General features: G+C 41.2%; 1 protein-coding gene across 2 annotated transcripts in view; it reads right to left on the minus strand.

Annotated features, from left to right (window-relative positions):
* The window catches only part of LOC122772350 (protein TANC1-like), a 63,211-nt gene that overhangs the window by 34,452 nt on the left and 6,047 nt on the right, over positions 1–22,712 (minus strand). The window contains exons 4-10 of one of the 2 annotated variants that reach the window (XM_044030336.1): positions 21,343–21,435; positions 19,583–19,713; positions 16,251–16,551; positions 14,315–14,596; positions 4,404–4,520; positions 3,141–3,431; positions 364–500 (exon numbers count right to left, since the gene is read on the minus strand). In XM_044030336.1, coding sequence (XP_043886271.1) covers positions 364–500; positions 3,141–3,431; positions 4,404–4,520; positions 14,315–14,596; positions 16,251–16,551; positions 19,583–19,713; positions 21,343–21,435 — 1,352 coding nt within the window. Of the gene's footprint in view, positions 1–363; positions 501–3,140; positions 3,432–4,403; positions 4,521–14,314; positions 14,597–16,250; positions 16,552–19,582; positions 19,714–20,117; positions 20,132–21,342; positions 21,436–22,712 lie in introns of those variants that run through there. The other variant, XM_044030337.1, reaches the window with a different exon arrangement.

The raw sequence follows: 22,712 nt of genomic DNA on the forward strand, positions 1-22,712 counted from the left end.
CAGCTATGCTAATGTGTTGCTGTAGAGTGATTCGACTTTCAACAGGTACAGGTCCCGGGTTTGATTCCCAGATCCGTTAATCGACGTAGATGTGCTGTGTGAATGGATGAATGGCGAAACTTTAGTGAGCGGTCATCAAGACTAGAACTATATAAATACACACCATTTAAGGTGAGATCAAGGTCAGCATGATCAAGGGCTTTTTGAGGGCTAAGGCTTGGTTTTAGCATTAGGGTTAGACATTTGTTATGATGGTTAAGGTCAGGGTAAGGGGCTAGGGAATGCATTTTTGTCCTCACTACGGATGCTGTGCAAATATGTGGGCTCGTGTGTGAGTGTTTCTGCATGTGTGGCGTGAGGTACCTTGGCAGCCAGGCATCTGACAGCCTCCTTCCTCTGTGCTGTACCATCGTTTGCTCCTGCAGCAGCAGCAGCAGTACTCTGGCTGGGCTGGGATTCAGCTGGCTGTTTGGAGCCTGTTCTACTCTGCTTATCCCCACCTGCACACAGCACAAAGCAACAATGAATGCAGCGCTGGCATTTACGCTTGTGTTAGATGAGGTCTCTTGTGTGTGTGTGTGTGTGTGTGTGTGTGAGCGGAGGAGTGTCAGGAGTGAAGTCAGTGAAGAAACACAATTAAACTGCTACAATTAATTAGTACATCTGTAATCAAGACTGGAAACGATCGCATTACGCAGCAAGAGTTTTTGCTTTAAAGGCGGACGATTCAGAATCCAACACACAACACATAGCACAGATATCAAGAGGTAATAAACTACTGAATACTGCTATTCTGTACTGTGCGGTAGCACGTCCTGGTCAGCATGTCCATGTTGGCCCCATAAGGGTTATATTCAGGTTGAATGAAAAAAAAAGTTTTTTTTGTCCGTGGTTTCCATGGTGGCCCCACCCGTATAACACGTAACCATATGGGAGTTGCATAATTTCCACTTCAAGCCCATGCCCACTTGTCTGGAAGCCTGACAAGGGTACAAAAGTGGGCATGAGCTTGGAGTGGGCAAACATGAGTGGGGCCACCATGGAAACCAAATCTATGAGGGACCCATATTGTCACCCTGAATATAAGCTTTGTGGAGCACACAAAGACATGCTGGCTGGGGCTTTAGAGTACAGTAACAACATAGTGCTACTATGATAACTTGGAGGTAATGTTACAGTAATAACTTATTTCTAATGCTAATGATTGATAATTACCATATTATAAAGCATCTTCCGGTATGTTCCACATGCATTTTCCATAGTTATTACTATTACTTGTGATTACTAAAATATGAGATGGTATTACCGTAACACTTCTTCCTGATTGTAAAATTACTAGAATAGTGTAAAAAAAAAAAGAAAACATCTATTTGTGGGCATTTTAACCCCCGTGGGTTCTTGTTTTTATGATGCCAGGTGCGGGACTTTCACATGAAAAACAAAACTCTCCAGCCCGTCACAGCATGTCACTGCGTTGCACAGGTTGGATGAGAGGTTGATTTCCCTTTTTTTTCCCCCAGACAAAAGAAGTTTTAGTCAGGTTTAGTGCCACTCATGAACAGAAAACAAATAACATTCTTATTCTCCCTTACACAAGTGCAATCAGCAGAGGAACCTCAGGGGAGAACTTGAAAGTAGAGAGCATGACCCAGTTACTAACTCACCAAAAAGTGCTTTTTTTGTCTCGTATCGTACAAGAATCTGACCTTAATGGAGTATTGTGGAGAATTCAAGTTCGAGCAGTCTGCTGTGTTCTTCGATTGTTTCTTTCAGACACACAAACTTTCTTGTGCAGCATTCTTACCGAAGACACATAACGTATTACCTAGCCCCTTACCCTGACCTTAACTAATGGCATGTTTCCACCGGTTCTACACGGAAGCTCCAATTAACGCTGCTTCTGTGTGTGTATCTGTGTCATTACCTCGTTTATGAAACCCTACATTTTCAGAACAAACCGTTCAGCCACTGCTGAGAAAATAGGGTTTTATTGCTTTCCTGGGCTCTGCAAAGCAGAAAGGCACTTCCGTTTGCTGATGATGTCATCAGGAAACCTCACCACTCCTCTCACCACCATAGCGCCTCCTGGTTCGGGCACTAGTCCGGGCACATCCGGTTGCGTACATTCAATCGCAGAAGAAGAAGAACTACTCTCATTGTAGCTGCTGAGATGCAGAGCATCCATCGTGGCCTGAGGGGGAGCCGCGTATCTGAGAGCTGATGTGCTAATTACGTGACGTCCAGGTACCTGGCCAATCACAGGACAGTGGGAAAGCTCTCATTGCCTGGCCAATCACAACACAGTCCACATTCTGGGGGTGTTTTTTTTGTACCTGCTCTGGCGAGGTTCCAAGTACGCTGAGTAGGTTCTATGCGTGACGACGCGACGTCTGACACGGAAATCAAGCCGAACAGTGCCGAACTGTAGACCAGTTAAAATGACTTAACAATCCTAAGAAATGTGGGATAATGCTGCGGTCACGGAGGAACTACTGAACAAATACAAACAACTGCTTTACAAGTCACTAGTCACTCGTTTGTTTGTGTCGCGTGTAAAACAAAGTCACCGCAGTTTCACGCAGCTGTGCAGTGATGACTCCGCCCACATTAAGTAGGTACTTATTCTTTGTAGTGGAGATGCAACCTAAACCGTGCCGTGCCATAGTGAGAAAAGGGCTATAACACAACTAAATGCCTAACCACTTTCCCTGACCTAAACACAATTCTAACCCTAACCCTAAAACTTACCCCCCAAAAAGCCATTTTAAGTTATGCAGCACAGCCAAATTGTGGTCACTCCCTATGGTTTATACTGCCGTGTTTCCATCAAGTGGAACAGTTCCGTTTGGTACAGTACGGTAAATATTTTTTTGTGTTTCCATTAGGAATAGTACCGAAATAACCAGCCCCTACCGTTCCATTTTTTGGCACCCTTCCTTTAGGGTACCAGAGTAAAATGGTACAGTACGGTTAGTTGTCGTTCATCGTTCATTGTCATCGCACCGATGAGACGTCATACTATGTGTTGTGCTGATGCGGCGGAGTAAAGGTACTGTTCTCAGTCGTAATACAAGCCTGACCTAAGAACACACACACAAGAAGAACATAACAGTGATGCAAATAAAAGGTGGGAGTGTTACATTTAGGGGAGGAGCTGGGGATGTGAGGGGCGCCGGGACCTCCAAGTGGCGTGCGCGTGCCGTGACAGCTGAGCGTCACCAACCGCCAGATGATAGCAGTCTTGCCGGATCCCGCGTTACCCACAATCACAGCACCGCGTCCCTCACAGCTGCTGGTTTTCCTCAGGACCTCCTCGAGACGCGTGAAGAGCCAGTCCCGTCCGACAAACGGCGTATCGGCGGTGATGCCGGGGACTTCAAACAGCAGCGGTTTGAGCATAATGTCAGTCTGTCTGAATGCCACCAATCTCCCTGCAAAGACGGAAAGGACATAGTTAAAAGTCTGGGTATTATTCGTAATTCATATTCAAATGAGAATCCATTATTGAAAACGAGCTACCGGTCAAACGTTGATGTTTAAAAGTCAGACAAATTAAAATGATGTTTAATGTATAGACTTACAGTACATTATTTAAAAACTACTACGGTAATGTTTTGTGTCTTTTGTGTAGAAGGTTTTATGGCATAGAGACTCTTTTTTCCACTCACTGCAGCGCACTGCTGGGTAACTGAGGGAAATCTCTGACAGTGCCAGTTTCAAACAACTCTTGAATTAAATTAGCATATAATTCTCGTGAGACTCTAATCACCCAAAATCAACACACAAAGAAGTGAATAAATAACTTCAGGGTCTAACAAGTCAGACAAATTAAATATCAAACTCCAGTCCAACGAAAAAAAGTGAAAAATATGAGAAACACTTTTGTTCTTCTAACATCAAAATAATATACAGTATATGTATAAAATAATAGATATGTAGATAGATAGATTGATATAGATAACAAGGATGAAGTTCAATTCACGATAACTAATTGGTGTGTGTGTAAATTGTAATTCTAAATGACTTTTCATTCATTCAGAGTGGGTGGAGCCACTAGTCTTTGTTTGTGTAATAAGCATCTGCTTTAATACACATGCTCTGGCTGGTTTGGTCAAGCGCAAGATGGCAGCCTCTGTAAAGAGAGACCCTTGCCTTATTCTAAGGCTATGAAAACCAGACAATTCTTTTAAAGAGTTCACCTACACAAACAAACTTATGGGTAGTATATTCAATTTCTGACAGATAACCCTCTTAAATATTACACACTGGACCTTTAATGACTTCAACCTGCTAGATTTGTCACCATGGTGACATATAGTGTTGAAAAATCACATGGTGTTTTGCTTTACTGTCTATAAACCCTCTGTGCCGTTACACACTGTCACCTTTAAGCCACAAAATACCTTTGGCGTCATCACTTGTGCGTCCAGCTGTGTTGTGTTTGCGTATGGAGCTCCTGTGTCCCGTAGGCCTTTGGTGGTCCAAATAACTCAAATCCTCCAGTTGAGTAGAGCTTGTTGCTGGAAAGAGAGACGGGAAGGGGAATGGATTAGAAATGCGAGAGTGAGACACGGGAAATGTGCAAAGATACACATGCATACCACACAAGTGTCAAATTCATTGCTTAAATCAATGATCGTATCCATGGAGACGGGAGACATAAACAGCTGTTGCTCTCAGCGATAAACGCTCAGCGACCTTGAGGCGAGAAGACGAAAGGAAAACAAGTCATCTTGTAATCTGAAGCCTGAGTCCGAAATCACCAAATGTTTCATACTGTCCCACACGTCACATGACACCAAATTTGTCATCATCAGTGGGAACACATCACCAGCTGTAACACAAACATGCACCGGCTACTAATAACACATACCTTGCTATAATGAATAAATAATTGAAAAAAAACAAAGAGTGTGTTGCACAGAAGAGCAAACAACAAAAGAAGAAAGCTGTTTACTCCCACAGTCGCCTATCTATACTCCCACTCTCACTTCAGAGTTTATATGTCAGGCTGGTTCACGTTCAAGACACTTAGACACCAAGTCTTCAGTTCACTTGTTGTGTTGTCAAACTTTTTCCTTTAGAAAATGTAATAACCTCTTTCTGGTATTATGGCATTATATATATATATATATATATATATATATATATATCATTGCACAGCAGAACACAAAGATTATGTGCACTGTAAAAACTTTTACTGGGAGAGTTGTCCTGTAATAAAGTCTATTCAATCTTTTTGAAACATTTGCATTATAATTGGCACTGTTATCTTCTCTGCATGAATCTTTTTCATGGATTCAATATTTTATGAATCTATTGCAGAATAAATATGTTCTAGATAGAATTAGGGATGACTTTGAACTTGGAAGTGAACTTTTTTTGCTGATATCCAATGTGCCGATATATCGGGAGTACTTATGGGCCAATATTTTTGGCCCATTTTTTATACTCACACAGCAGCAGATGAAGATATTTTTTTTTTTATTTTGCAAAATATATAAACTTTAAAAAATTGCAATTGGAGTGGGCGCAAGCATAGAAGGAAGTAGCATCTTATTCAGTCGATTGCATTTTGGCATGTTTGCCGATATCTGATATTACATTTTAAAGCCAATAATATCCAATATCAATATCTTGCCAATAATATTGTTCATGTATAAAATATTATAGTTGTATATAAAGTGTAAGGCAGTTACTTCCGAAGTCAAGGGGATTCGATTATATTCGGTATTGGTATTGATCCGATACTTGCCAAAATCACTAGAAGAGATATGATTGTGTTGAGTGTTGTGACAGTAACTATGTTCGTAGTAGTAGTAATCAGAATAAAAGCCTGACTGGAAACATGCAGTCTGAAAACTTGTACAGTTTGTACAGACAACTTGTACATTGCATTCATTTGAAAAACTACTGTTTTTAAGTAGTTTTCTTCCTGAATTATTGAGAACTCTCGCAAGAACCTCCAACCTGCAAGTGACTCCCATATTTTCAGCAGTCTCCTGATCGTCTCTTGAGTCAGTACGTAGCCAGCCTGAATGCATTTCAAAAGTCGACAATCTAATGCTAATACCATCAACGTGACTTAAGGACAGGACTATCTCCCAGTGTCTTAAACCCAAAGACCAAAAGATCAAAGTAAAACTTGATTCCATCCATGTTGTTATAAATCGAACTCTCAATAAAGGAATGAATGTGTTTATTGTTTCAAATGCGCTCTAAATTCAGTAAATCAGAAAAAAATTACTCTGAAAAACAGAAAAAAATAAATTACTCCGAAAAACAGACCAAAAAATAAATTACTCATTCACTTTTTTCAAGTGAATGCAATGCGCTTCCGTAGATCTGAGCCCATTCAGAAACAAATTTCACAAATTTCAACAAATTTGGACCTAAAACAGTGAAAGTTGTGATATCGGTATCACATCAGACACAAAACTGACTAAACTCTATACAACAAGTGAAAGTCTTCTTCACTTAAATGTAATTCTATATATTCATTACAAACACTACGGCTATATTTTGAGTTGTTGAACATATCTGGATGGAAATACCTGGAAATAAAAGCTAAAATATGTATTCCTTTTCTTATATTCATCTTTTAATGTCAAACCCATAAGTTTAAATAGAACAGCAAAAATAAAGGAATAATCTTACAATACAAATTTAACTTGTTTCACAAAATAATTTCTACTGTAGTGGAATTATATTTAAGAATTATTACTTAGTACTCAAATTGTAGTCAGAAATGAGTGATATATGTGCATCTCTTACATAAACTGTAAAAACAAAAAAAGCAAAAAGGTAATGCATGATTCAATGTCCAGAAACTAAAAGTCAAAGACTAATATCAGACCTCCTGGGGCAAATTGATATTTCAGCACATTTTCATTTATACACACAGCTCCTTAGATGGAGGCTCCCAAAGTTAAATGTCATTCAACTGCTCAGTCATCCGTGGAGCAGTCGGCGAGAAAAAGAGTTTAGAACTACTGATCTTGTCTCATCTTGGCTTTTTCCAAACTCGCTTTCTCTCCGTTAATGAAGGAGAAACCAATCTCAGTGGTTTTATGGATTTGGGCATGACAAAGGACTAACCAGATTAGTCACAGCGGCCCATAGTCACTGGGATTTCTTGGTTATTACTGACGATTGATTTTCTGCATATTTAGGTCTGCGCTCATTCATAATCCTGAGTTGGACGGTAACATTTGTTTGAACTTCGATAACTTACAATAGAATTACTATACTTGTGTGTTTTATTGTACAGTCAAACATTTTACAGTGCAAAATGTACAGTGTTAATTAATGACACTGTAATTAGCGTTGGTATTATATTGTATAGTATTATAAAAGAAACTCAATCTGCATAGAAAGACCCATTTTAATCATGCATTGATTTAATATATACTGTATATACGTATATATATATACACGTATATATACTGTGTAAAATCTGAAAAGATGGAATTACTGTTGTAATCTCTTCAGCGTGGGATTAAAAAAAGCAAGGGTCATATTGAACTCATCTATAACATATTGTGGATGGATGGTCTTGTCACACATAGATGAGAAAGTGCAGCCGCAGAACACATGACGACCTCTCGCGCTACTATAGCCATGTACAACATGTTAAATGCAGTAATCTCTGACGCTGTTATCGAAATTAAAGCTTTCAGGCAGCAGTTACACGCTCACAGTCTGAAGAGACTGGGCTTCTTTAAGCATCCTTCGTCAGGCCAGATCACCGCATCACTCTACCGTCAGACGTGCGTCACACGACATTAAATTAGTTTGGGCTCTTAACTGACTTTCATGTTTATTATAGTGCAGTGGTATTCAATTAAAATTCAGAGAGGCCCAGATAGAGAAAAATCTGCTTGTGTAAAGATCCAGAACATCATAATGTCTGGACTTAGATGCCTCAGTATTTAGACCTAAACAAAGGACAGGAATGAAATAAAGATGCACATTTAAAATCAATATTAAAACACATACAATTAAAATATGTAAATGAAGTGTCCCTTTTTAAACATCCATTACAACAGTCCTTGTTAAATGAGTTCACGTGATGCTGATTAAGTCTATCAGCTCAGTATAGCAGGGTTTAGATCATTGCCTATCATTAGACAGGCAAGAGCAACATTGCACGAGTAAAGCGAGACGGCTGCAAACACATTGGAGTATGACTGAAAACACAAACCCAAGAAAAGTTTCAGAAGTTAATTCTATTATTTAAAAAAAACAACAGCAGTTTGATGGCATAAACACTTCTTGTCCCTGTCCGTCCCTGCTCTGCCGCTCTATGCACACAAACGCTCCCTCAGTCAGGTCTGATAGTATTGCTTGCCAGAGCCCGTTTTCGGATGAAGGACGCGGCAAACAAATAATGTCAAGTTGTTTGTGTTCATGAAGACCAAAGAGAAGCAAAATAATAAAATCTACAACTAAAGTCACCAGAAGTTATGCACTGCACCTTTAAATAAACCCGCTGTCCAAATTGAAAACCTTTTGGCAGTCAGAACATCGAATTTGAAGCTACTTTTCTTTGATTTATCAGTGACCTTTCAAGCCTTTATGTCACTCAACCTGTGCCAGTTAAAATGCAGGTAATCAAAACATGGGACATGGGACAGACATATTATGTAAGATATATAAATTCATAAAAATTACAAAGACTTACAGTACATACAGGTCAACTATCCTTGTCATCACTTTGGCAGATCAGATTGTATATTTGGTATAGCTGGCTTATCTGCATAGTGTCCATCATCCTGCAGCAGTGCAGATGAAACGACTGACGCGATATTATAATTTCCAGGGCTAATAAGAGCACATGAAACCTGTTCTGTACAACAAGGACAATGAGGGGGCTCCCTGATGCAAGGCACATCAATTACAGGGTGAATGTGACTATGAGAGAAATAAAATAGATTGGGGACAAGCAAATAATACAACTCTGGAACACCAAAAACATGAAAACCCTTTCAACATCATTAAAAGGGCTTTTAGGGCCAGGAACATGGAGGCTATTCCAGTTATTGTCAGGCAAGAGCTGAAGTGGCGTAGTGAAGATAGAAGACGCTTCAGTGCAGTGAGAGGCTAGAGAACAGTCTGCAGCAGAACCGTGTGAAGGAGGTGTGGAGTGGGATGAGAAAGATCGCTGGCTAAAGACGGCCATGCCAAATGGCTCAGTGGACCAAAGAGTTAACACACATTTTCAGCCGCTTTGACACGGGGACACCAGCACAGCTCATCCCCCCCACCCACCTCTGACAGTTCATGCTGATGGGACACTGCTCACTGCCGCCTACCCCATGCTCACCGATCGCCTTTCTTTCTGTTCCCTGCTGATGGCAGTATGGTTGATTACCCTCCAACCCCTGTTGATCCCTCATCACTTTAAAGGTCAGCTCTGCAGCGCTGGTCCGACGAACCCTCCTGCGTCCCCTCATCCCTTCATTCACCCCCAGTCAGCGTAGTTAATACACTTAAAAACACCATCTAGAGAAAACCCATCTAGCACCTTTTCAACCTTTTACGAATGGTTTGACATTTAGAAAAATAGCCTGATTCACTTTTTGGCAGAGAAGTAGATAAAAGGATCAATATCACTTTTACAACTGGTTCATAACTGAGCTTCAGAGGTGCCGGTGGGTGAATTCTTGGGATAAAGGCTTGTGGTTTTTCAGCCTGTAGTCATTGTCATTTGTTCTAAAGCTTCTATATATAAGAACTGGTGTCATCTAATGGTAAGATGTTCACCCCATACTTTCCTTACCATGTCTGGGAACTATGGTGGCCTTGTTTTCAGGAGTTAGCTGTAAGGTAACTGCACTTGCTTGATATAAATGGTAAATAACCGTCCTTTTTTTTTTTTACACCAGACATAACGGGGGAAAAACTCGCAAAATGAGCGCACAAAATATTAATTTGCGTGCACAAAATACTAAATTGTTGTGGCCATGAAATACTAATTTGTGGGTTTAGTATAATTACCATCAACAACTTGGACAGCTGGGTAAGCAAATGGTTGAAACTGTGACACTAAAGTAAAGTTAGAAAGATATTCACAGATTCAAACCTTCAGGATCAATAACATTGAACCAAAACACATGCATAGACAACAAGCTACAATCTAATTTTCATCAAAAAAGAGCTGGAGAAACTACATTGATCTCTACGTGCTGTCGTCAGCGAAGGTGGAGTGCAGGGACTGTATTATCTCGGTGTATTATCCTAAACAGTACCACTGTGACATTTACTGAACGTGTGATGACACTACACTGTATTGTAATGAAGTTGTAGCTTGTTGTCTACTTCACTATGACTCAAAATGTTGTTTTGGTTAAATGTTATTGACCACAGAAGTTTGAATCTGTGAAAGTCTTTCTAACTATAAGGATTCCTTGCAATGTCAGGCTTTTGAGAATATTGTAACTCAATCCCAGCCTAAAATAGAACTCAATCACACTATCTCTGTCCATCATGCAGGTTCAGCCCTCTTGCGCCACTTTATGCTTGCGCAGCTCTCAAGGTAATTCATGGGAATGGTTAATATTATTAATTAGTATTTTGTGCACACGTTATACATATTTTGTGGTCTCAAAATGCTTTCAATGCAAATAAAGAAGAACACAATCCTGCCTGGTATATGAAGGCGACCAATCTGCAGTCTCACCATAATGTCACTATTTCTTACACACAGGAACTTCATAAAGAACAAACAAAAAAAGCATTAAATATCATATTTGCTATTTTGATGCATCCGAAGCCTCTGATTTGTCCACTGAAGAAAAACAGTGCTCTAGATGGCTTTTAGTCCTTACACTGTACATTTGCTTTTTGCCATCATGGGCCCAATCTCAGGTCACTCGTGGGGTGATGAAGCAAGTAATTAGCAGCAATTAGCATTTTCACAGGAAACCTTTAAACCATGAGCTGTGACAGAGCCACAGTCTCCTATAGATTTCCAATTATAAACTGACTACTTGCTAAATTACACCTGAACATGTATACACTGTATGTATTTATACATATGGACCATGCTAATTTCTCTCATCACTTCCATGCTGTCATTATTATATCATTCTTTTTTCCCCAGAGTGTTGTGACATCCACCAAGGATGAGAAGGAAGCCCTTTTTTTCTTTTTTTTAGAGAAAATTGTATATATAGAAATGAAAGAATGGATTGGTTACTCATCCGAATCACCTGTGCTGGACTGATTGTCTCCTACTTAACACCTGGGTCAGCTCTCCGGTTGGCACCAGTTCATCTACTTTAATATTGTTCGGGCCAACTAAACATTTGTCTTGGGATTAAGGGACTAAGGGACTTAGAAATTTCTCTAGTAACATTTGAATGCTTTTTGTCTCCGGGAAATACCAGTGCCTGTGTCTTCAACTTCCTGTTTCTTGGACTTTCTTTTTGTTATTGTAGTTTTTGACCCAGGGGTTTCCAGTCCCAGTCAGACATCTACTTGCTATTGTCACCAAACCACTTGCCACTCTGCACTGCCACCGTCTTTATAATCGCGAGGAGAGAGTTGCATGTTCTAAAGGAAAACCCATCCCGGTCAGTAAAATGACCATTTAGAACAATCAGTAACACTTCCTGTCTACAGTTTATGATAGATTTGTGATGGCTAGATCACCCAAGTATGTTCCCATTACATTTTGGTAAGAATTTTCCCACTGATGTCACAAAAACAATCAAATTTCAAGAAGTCCCTATTTTAATGGGCAAAACTGTACAAAGAAATCTAATCTCTGTCAAATCAAAATATCAGATTTGATTTGATCTCTCGTCGCCAAATGTATGGCATCATGTATGCATATGTGCAACGTTGCTATTTCATGAATGTAGAGTAAAAGTCTTTTTTATCTTTATGCTGAGTTTCATCAAGAGAGCCTAAATGAAAGCACCAGCTGACAGGAGAAACTGGCAGGCGTTACTGTGAATCCACTCCTTAGGGAATCTCTTCTTTTGCTCCAACCACAACTGAACTGACATCTGAAGGAAGAAAAAGAGCCTTGTGCACTTGCAAAGATCGTGACTGCAGAGGGAGGTGGGAGGGGGGCATTTTTATGACAACTGGAGGCCTCAAAGGATATTTAAATGTTAGTGCTCACTGTGCGTATCCAGCTCCAGTGTGGGGGGAAGTTAAGTCGGATGAATTGGTGTAAAATGTCAAGTCAACAATCGATTTAATCAGTTTGTCATTCAGTCAATATTTATCAGTCTGTTAATTAATCACCCAGGTCACAGCTGTCACATTCATTCGCTCATTAACCTACTTCATCGACAGCATAATGGAAGCTTTAGCAACTCACTCACTGGTTCACTCATTAACACATCATGTCTCGTTTGTATTCTCCTTACAAAAAAATGGAAGTGCAAAAAGGACACGTTGTTGTTTGACGGGGGGTTATGTGTGTGGGATTTTCTTTTCTTGGCTGAGAGCAGTGACTTCCTGGAGTTTCTGGAAAATGTAACATGTTAATTGGTGAGATTTTAGTGGAGCTGGTTGGCAGATTTCGCTCACTTTAGACAAAGCCAGGTTAGCTGTTTATACATGTTCCCGGTCGACAGTATATGCTGTGGTAACGGGTTTATGGCTCAAGTGTCATATGTGAACACCTTTCATGTCGTTAAAAGGTGCATGAAATAGAATAAGATAAGTAATTCAAACGTGTTATTTAAAGTGTATGATAACCACGTTTTTGCCGCCATTTCTATAAAACAGCACAGCCCTCCTCTGGCCACACCCCCAATATGGGGAGGATCAGAGTGGAGAGCATGCAGAGCTGCATAAATTCAGGAGATTTCAGGAGAGGAAGTAGAAAAATTAAACATCCGGTTTACTTTTCAGAATAAAACATCCCGTGTTAACACCACATCGTAGAGAGAATCCTACGAATCCTAAGAATTCAATTAGGGAAGACTCTGATGCATCATGACATTAAAATCTGTTAACCCCTCACACTACAGTATAATTTGTTTAAATCAGATTAAATCAGTAGGCTGCCACCATTTTTCGGGAGGGCCAGCTCAAGACCGAAATCTGGCCAATTGTCCTCTAATGTGGGGCAGTTATTTTAATCAAGCGCTAACCTCTGGATATTTGTCTTTGTGCTCAGTTCAAACTTCAACTGAAGACTCCTGCTCCACAGGTCCAACACATGCTTCATGCCTAAATGGCTTTAACAGTAATAGTTAAATGAGAGTATAAAAAAACAAGTCCTAAAAAATAAATGGTGTGTATTTACTGTATAAACTGTGTCTTTGTCATTGCCTTTACTAAGTGTTAATAAGCGTTAATCAGGCACTTATAAGTCCTTATTAGATGCTTATCAACATTATTATGTGTTTAGAAAATGAAGTGTTAATATTGTTATTGTAGCATAGTTAATATCAGACTATAAACATCTAATAAGGACTTATAAGGGCCTTATTAACGCTTATTAACACTTAGTAAAGGCAATGACAAAGACACGGCGGATGGAATAAGCTTCTTACAAGTGTCTTATAGTCTGATATTAACTATGCTACGATGACAATATTAACACTTATATAGTTTTATAAACACGTAATAATGTTGATAAGCATCTTAAAAGGACTTATAAGGGCCTTATTAACGCTTATTGACGCTTAATACAAGCGCCTTAATATAAAGCGTTACCAAAATTTTTATTTCACCCTATTTTACTGTGTGTTTCACTAAAAGAACGTGAAATTACCATGTCAATTCAAATGACAGGACACACGTTTTGTTTAAGTGAAGCTCACAATAGTCCACTGTCCACAGAAACGCTTAATGCACGTGTACACACACTGCAATCAGATCCTTTAATTTTGCGTACATGTCATGGACGGAATTGCAAATTCCTATCGGAACAAATCTTTTTGGAAGGAAGACATTACCTATCCCTCCGTCCGAGTGGCGCTGTGCCAATCTCAGCTGACATGGGGCGATAGGCGGGGTACACCCAGATCGCCAGTCCATGGCAGGGCCACATACTGTACATAGACAAGCAACCACCCACTATCACACCTATGGTCAATCCCCTGATCTGTTGGGAGGAAGCTGGAGAACCCGGAGAAAACCCACGCACACATGGGGAGAACATGCAAAGTCCATGCAGAAAGGCCCTTGTTCTGACCAGGTCGTAAGTGTCCAGCAAGGTTAACAGAAGCACAGCTAATGTATCAACACCTCACACAACAAAAGGAATAAGCACATTACCCAACATTCCAAAACTGCCACTTCAATTGCATAATAAGCAAAGGCTTAAGAAATACAGTGAACGTACCTGCCACAGAATTTGGACGTGGCATCACGAGGGAGGAGGTGCTGTTTACGTGGTACTGTGGGAGGGGCCTTTTCGGCGCTGGCGGCGTCCTGGACTCCATGATGTCAGTTTTAGGTAAGGCCTCATCTGGTTGGGCGATCAGATTGTCCCTGTATGGTCCAGAGTGACGGTCCTCGCTGACACGGCCCATTGCACCAGCACCGCCCACCGGGCCTTCGTCCTTCGTCAACAGCTCACTGGAGGTGCTGCGCTCCTCATTCTCCGAGGAACTTGTGGTGGTTGCTGATCCGTGCAAAGAAAATTAGATTTAGGCGAAGCAGCCAAAAAAAGAAAGAAAGAAAGAAAGAAAATCAAATCCTACTTCTTATGCATGGAATTGCTTACTTGCACTTTTGTTTCACTTGGAATTGACAAAAAGTCGAGTCATGCTTCTCATTCAGCAATAAAACACCGCTGTTTTGCACACTTGAATCTTATCAATGTGTTTGTGTTGCTGCTGTAGTTGACGCAGCCTTTACCCTTTCGTATGTAACTATAAATACAAACTCTCTTTGGAGAGGAAAAAAAAAAGTGTCCTATTTTAGGAGAATCACACCCATAAGCAACAAAGACAGCAGTGTCCCACTTTTGACAGGGGGGAGCTGAAGGCTTGAGGCTGTGGTGGCACAAGCAATATAGAGAAACTCGCTGTGGGGTTGGTGTACATGTTTGATAAGGACTTGCATTTAAGCTTTGTTGCATCTGCCCTCCTATCAATCACCACGTAGGGAGGATTTCTGTTCAGTTAAGTGCTTTTATATTTTGTTAAATAGACACTTTTTTTAAAAAAACTAGTGATGCATGGTCATGGTTTTCTGTCTGACATGCTCCACATGGTGGAATAACAGATATAATGGGCCCAGCAGCCATTTTGACATGTTCTAGTAAGAAGAGTACAGGTGTTACTCATCCAATTAATAATGGCTCAGTTCAGTTCCTGTAAGTCAGGAGAGTATTTCACATTGTCAAGGATCCTTCCGTAAAGCAGAGCTATGCAGGAGTTTTACGCTAATTTAACATCTTTGGAGTCATTGTGATGGGTAAATGTGTTGTTGCAGGGAGATTTGGGGCGCTGTCTCCACTCCCCCTACTGTCTGTAGGGCAGAAAAACAGCCTTGCAAGAGTCCTCAGAATCAGGAGGTATCGCGAAACATGCACGTGCAACGGATAATCTCACAACACATACCCAATGTAGAGCCGCGTATTTGATTTTGAAGAGATTTCTATACAATTTAGAGGGTCCAATTAACGATGAACAATAGGAAATGGGTGTCTTGCTCAGGGGTACCCCAGGCCTTGGCCGCCAACCCTCCAGTTACAAGCCCAATGCTCTTCCATATTTTACTGATGCATACACTGCAGTTCATTTCTGGGTTCAATTAGAAAATGATGTTAAAAATGTTAAAAAAGGTTCTGGAAGAGTTCCAAAAGTATGTTAAAATTGTAAAATTTCAAGGTGAAGTTTATTTATGTATCACATTTTTTTAAAAGAAACAATAAACTGCAAAAAAAAATCAACAAATAAAAAAGTTAAAGAAAAAAGAAAATAGTGTAGTATTTTTTTTTGTATATATATCATTATTTATTGCCATCATATCTAATACACATCTTTACAAAAACACATGTATGCAATGACTTCTGGTCTGAGGATACACAACATGCATTTTTGTAAATTCTCTGTGGGAAATACTCTTTTCGTTTTAAATTTTACAGAAAACAAAAGCCCTTCCTTTGAGAAACACTTGCTGTGACAGAGGACCAGTTTGCACCTTGAAACTGAGGAAGCTAAGTGGAACTCAGCATTTGATTATTTACACCCATGGTATTCCTTGTAAAGGTCTCATTAAGAAAACATTCTTAAAATCGTAGCCAGGAGATAAACAGCAGCATCTCTCACCTATGATTCCACTGTCCTTGCTCTCCAGGGTGGAGGTGGGGCTTTGAGGAGGAGGCCCAGGGTTGCTGCCGGTGGTGGCTGCAGGGCCAGCACCAGGGGCGGGGCTGGATACAGGACTGGAGAGGGTTCCAGTGGGGCTGGTGCTGGAGCTGTAGTGTGGTGAAGGTAAAGGTAAAGGCTGGGGCAGAGTCTGGCCTCCAGCACTGGTGCTGAGAGTGGAGGAGGGACTCTCTGAACACGGGGAGGTAGTGCTGCAGGTCAGAGTGGAGCTGGGACTCCCTCCCTGTGCAGAGCTGTCACACTGGAAAAGAGCGAGAGGACAAAGTGACAAGAAGATGTATAAAAGGAGGGAATGTACTAAAGAAAAATAGGAGAAACACACCTGGCCTAAGTTATTATATTCACAGTAAACACAGTAAATTGACAGTGTCAGTTCCCTTTCTTTGAAGCAATACCAGCTTGTGCGTGACAGTGTTTGCCTTTATGTGCATTGTTCCATGTGATTGTGGCTGTTCGACTGTGCACACAGATGGTAAATGAAATGATAATTCCAGTTATTTCCACCCTGGCTGTCATTTTTCCCAATTCTGCATAATGACGGCTGGTTGTGCAGAAAACTAAATCACTCACGGTAGACATTTACAATTTACTGTGTAAGTAACTGTGCACACATTCTGCTGTTCCACACGGGGTGGATTTCACAAAAATGAAATGAAATGTCACGATTTCTTTTCTCTTTTTTCTTGGGGGTGTCAGGTTGCATTTTAAAAATATAAATTCCACTGAACACAGGCATCAGACTGCCTGGATGAGGACACAAATAAAAATCAAACAAGTCATCACAAAGGATGTGCAGAGATGTAGAGTGTGTTGCAGTACAAGGACACATTTCATTTGCTTTTTTTGGAGTTAGCATTGTTTGTACAAAGAAAGAGCAACTGTAAACAATAAAGCAAAATGATGAAAGGTCAAGTGTGTGACTTTTACTGGGGTTTATTTGGGGTGTAAAAAGGGCCTTGCTTTACTGAAGTCGACCACCTTATGCTGCCACGTTTCCCCAGCTGCCCAAATGTAGCAAGCCTTTTGCGTTTTAAGCAGAAGTGCATGACTCAAACGAAGACTAACGACATAAAAGTCCAGCAAGTAGGAAACAGTGACATCATATGGTGAGACTGCAGATTGTAACACAGTGTTTCCCAAACTCTTCATACAGGGAACCACTCTTTAAAACTGAATTGTTAACCGAATAATTTCCAAGATGTCCATCCATCCATCATTTTCAAGATAGTAAATTAACCACAACCTCCTTTTATCCACGTTATTTAAAAAACATACATGTAAATCTTAACTTAAAGGTTGGGACCCAATAAAAAAGTCTTTGGGAATCACGTTTGCATTTACACAATTTAAATGAGCTAAAACCGTAGTTCGAGCTAAGGTATGCAATTGGACAACCGGGTACCTGTTGACCTTTACGTCACAGAAAAATGGATCGTGCCGTGGTCCTGTATGCGTTCTACCAGCTGTACATGTTAATTGTGATACAAATTAGATGGAGTATGGCTCTTTTGGTTGCCGGCACCGTATCATTTCCAGCAAAAGTTTATATGTCGTCTCCTTCTACTTCCAGGTCAAAGACTGGGGAAGAAATTTTGGTGCATGTCCGACTCCAGTCCTACTAAGCGTATACATGCAGGAGTTATCGGACTATGAATCGTATTATCCCGGCTTTGTTAGTCTGACTAAGACTAGCTCGATTTAGTCAGACTGCATGACGTTAAGAAAATTGAATTATTGTCTTAGTCTACGCACGTAAACGCACTGACTGTTGTAACAAAGGGAGAAAAGTTCTCTGCTCACCCCTTTCTGTGGCAAAGTGTATCAGAGAATAATGGTGGCCTTCATTTACCAGAAAGGATTTTATTCTTCTTTGTTTGCATGGTAAGCTTCTGCTTCCAAACACAAACACACACATTTTGGCTGGTTCTGTCCATTCAGGCTGCTGTAGAAGCATGACAGTGTACGATGTGCAAGATGCGGTAAACAAAGGTCTTTGTCTAAAGGAATTATAAAAGGCTTATGGTGTGTGTTCCATTTGTAGTCCAAATTCCGAATTTCTGAGGTCCTCATTAGAGGAGGGCTCCCTGGCCTTGGATTTTCAACTCGAAAATTCTAAGCAAACTCACGTACCCCAAGTAAGGATTCCAAGATTCAATTCAATTCAATTGTATTTGGATAACGCCGAAAAAACAAGGCACTGTACAAAGACAGCGTCATCAAGAGCAGAGAAACCCAACAATGCACACAATAGCAAACACTAGGCATCAGTGGAGAGAAAAAAATAAATCTCTGACAGACTCAAAGCTGTGCAGCCATCTGCCTAGACAGGTTGCGGTGAAAGGAAAAATGGGGGACACGGGAGAGGCAGGGGACCGAAAGGGGGGCAAGAAAGGACAAGAGGGAGGTGAGGTAGATATAAATGGAACGCAGCATCGTTCAATGGCTTCTCTTTTTGCATTATACAAATATTCTAGTAACTTTCTGCCAATAAAGTCTCATAAATACAACATACTGGACTTTTAACACACTACATTTCAAATTGCTGGAGGTACTTTTCCTTAATAATGTATGTGTATGATCCCTTCTATGAACTTCTCAGTAGACTGTAAGAACTTGGAGGACATGGATGAGGGGAGAAAGAAAATATCCCTCATCCTTGCAGTTTGATCACGTACGATTCCGGTCTCTTCATTACTGATGCAACATTTTTGCAGCGCAGAAACTGTAATGGAGACGAGGCAGCGAAGCTGAAGTGGCTCACTGTTATTCCCTTTATACCACAGAGCCTCATCTATCATAGCCGGGACAACCCACATTCCTCATCTGAACCTCACCATCTCTGTGAAACTGAGTGAATCTGGAGCTCAGGTGGTGGAATGAGGCTGATGAAAAATGGGCCAAGGCTGAGCAAACGCAGAGGGATAGAGAGATGGAGAGACATCAGCACATACAATAACTCTCAAACAGAAGGCTTCTGCAAATACTGCTATGAGTAGAGCAATGGAGTCCACAGCAATGAAAATTAATGATGTTATAAAATAGCAAAGGTATCAGTCCCTCTTACCAAGGCGGGTTTGAGTGGTCAATCGCATGCATTATTTACTGTGGTGTTTTCTAGAATCTTAAGTGAGTAATATTTGCATGTTTAAAATTTAAAGATCCCTCAGGTAAAGGTAGCTAACAACAGAAGGTCAATTCATAAAACCACGTATTGACTTTTTATTTGACGTGACAGCAAAAGGGCCCAGTAAATCAATATGCTGCTGCCTTACCTTCTTTTCCCTCCTGTCCTCCATTGGAGAGCTAGCAGAGCCAGGCGTTGCTTCTCCCAATAAGAAGCATAGTCTGGTCATCAGTTCCTGGGTAGAAAGGGAGGAGCCCAGCTGGGGCTCCACGTGGAGGTCTACTCGAACACACACATCCAGGACACACAGGTTAACGGGCAGGATGAAAGTACCATTTAACTTTAGCTCACAATCATTCCCACTCATCAGCAATCACTAGTGGACTGAGAAAAATTGAAGCATCCACAGGTCAGCACGGCCCCAGCTGCTGCCCCCCTGATTATTACACACACACACAGTGTGGTTTCCATGACTTCAAAGGGCATTACATTGACTTCATTCATTCCCTGGAGACTTAACCATACAACATGTCATCACCTTAACCATTCACATTGTGGGAACTTGCTTTTTGTCCCCATAACAAGTAATACCTGGCACACACACACATACTCTGCGGCTTTCCCGTCCCTGTTTGAGGCAGCAGCGTGGGGTTGTGTGAGGTTGAGAGTTTGCCTCCACTCACGCCTGCCAGGTGCTCTCGGTTAAGAGACGGACTGTGAATTTCAATGAGCTCGCCGCCGACTCCGGAGCACGGAAAAAGAAGGAGTGCCCCGGCTCTGCTTCAGCTGTTGCTCCTGGAGAAAAGTGGCTTGACGCGCGGATCGTGTGCTGCTTTTCCTTCATCGCCGTTTAAGATTCGGCTCCCTGGTGCTTTGACCTCCAACCCCGAGCTCCTCCATTCTCCACACCCACCACTGCAGAGCGAGGCTCGCAACAGTTTTTCAAATCAGCTGTGCGTGGCCGAGCTGTGCAGCCCAGTGCTCCGTTCCCACACCTCGTCTCTGCCCTGTTATCAGCTGACTAACATGCATATTGAGTAGGCATGCAAACAGACTGACAGGACATCACAGATTACAAGAACAGCACACTCCTCCTCACCAAAAACACATCACATTTGTTTCTCTCACGGATTCTATCCAATATTATGTCTTCCTTGCTCATTATCTCCCTTTCACAGGTGCTGCATTACACCAGAGCAGATCAAGGTCAATTATAAGAGGAAAAGCCTGGACACTTTTCTTCAAGGTGCCACAGTTGAAGTCTTGGTCAATAATACACTTTTCACTTCACGCGTTGAAAACCTGCAGGAAAACTTGGGTGAAAGTGTAGTTCAGGAGGAGAGGAGGGGGAGAAACTTTGAATTTAGTCAGCACAGCACTGCGATCCAATCTGGAGTAACATGAGGACACACACACACTGAATGTCTGCGACTTTTCATCAAACCACCTAGCAGTTGCCATTGGAAACGGGAAGCTGAGAGGTGCCTGGCAACAGCGGATGGAAGATGCTTCATAAAAATCCGTTTAGCCAAACAGATAGCCCTTCTGTACAAACACACGGACAGGGGCTGAACCCCGAGCTGTGGCTGATAATTGATGCTTTAATCTGACCAGAAACTGGAGGAGGAACATGCGGCGAAGTCGGAGCAAAGACTCGGGAGAAACTGTCATAAAACAAACGCGCTCTCTATAACATGCAGAGGGTCAACACAGTCATTACACTCCTCTGAAAGGGGACAAACAAACTTCATCAAAACCTTTAAATGTCATTGAAGATACACTCAAAACAGCCACCTTGTGTTACAGCTCATCCTTCACTCGCGTCTCACCTCGGCCTCGTTCACCTGGATAAACAGGCATGATGCTATTAAAACACACACACACACACACACACACTCCAGCTCTCACCTCTGCGGTCTGTCTTGCCACGGCACGAGGCAAAGACAAGAGGTTCTCTCGCACTAGAAGAGTCCTCCACATACTCCAGCTTCTCTACACGTCCTTTTGGCCACGGCGAAGAGGGAGCGGGAAGGGAGGGAGGGTGGAGACAGGGAGGGATGTGAGAGAGAGAGAGAGAGAGAGACCAGAGAGAGAGAGAGAGAGCTATTAATCCTAGCCAGATGAGATCTGTGGTGCAGAATTTGAATTGTGTCCCAGGAGTATAAAGCAGTATGCACAGAGTGTGAGAGATGTATGGAAACAGTGCAATACTCACTGTAGTGTGGGCGTTTATCTATAATATATCAACACTGCAAATGTGTGTGTGTGTGTGTGATAGATGACAAGGGACAGTGCACGTCCACTGATGTGTGTGTGTGTGAATGTGTGTGGGTGTGTCTCAATTTATGCATGTTGGTTCTCGGAGGCGCAGATTCTCCAGGAATGATCCTTCACAGGCAGCGACGAGGTGTTTTGCAAACACTTCAAGGTTATGCTGCGTTTGAATCATGCATGGGCTCTGACACGCACCGTGTGCACATATATATATATATACATATTTCACACTTTCAACAGTCACCATGACGCTGTACATTCTTACTTACTGTTGTTTTCTGTGTCATGATCATTTTGTGTACAGAGGGAAGATAACAGGGCAGTGCTGCACACAGGGAAGCGTTACAGCACCCTTTTTTTCTGAATGGCCGTACTTGTTGCAGGACACTGCCCCCTAGTGCCTCTTTTAAGGTGGTTACAACATGGGAGCATGTTTTCTGTTCATTCTAAAATAACAAAAGTCTACTTTTTTTTTTTACAACTTAATTATGAAATGATGATATGCACTGGGATAATTAAATATTCATAAAGCTGTAAGTACATTGTAGAAAGATATTACTTTTTTTTACTGCAGTCTAAAGAGATTTGAGGCTGTTACAGTCACCACTCTCTTTAAATGTATTTTACTTTTTGCTGCTTTTTTGTTTACTCATGTAAAGGATTTATATGTGATTATGCCATAGTTGATGGCATTACTAAGCAAAAATAAAAATAAAATGTCATGAGACAACAGTTTGGTCCAAGAATCAAATAGGAAATGCATGGCTTTTTTGCATCTTTGCACTTCTATTTACAAACAGATGTGTTAACAACTTGCATTGATAAACAACTGCTGCAGCATCTCAGGATGATTGAAATGGAGGATTTCTATCACTGAGATCCATAAAAAAAAAATTGTTCCATGAGATGCACTTCATTTAAATGTTGATGCATGTTTTACACAGTCACTGATTATGTTTTTGCATAATTGATGATTGTTGTGTCTCTCTCTTAAGATAGCGTGA

Source organism: Solea senegalensis, linkage group LG7, assembly GCF_019176455.1.
Source record: "Solea senegalensis isolate Sse05_10M linkage group LG7, IFAPA_SoseM_1, whole genome shotgun sequence".
Taxonomy (NCBI): domain Eukaryota; kingdom Metazoa; phylum Chordata; class Actinopteri; order Pleuronectiformes; family Soleidae; genus Solea; species Solea senegalensis.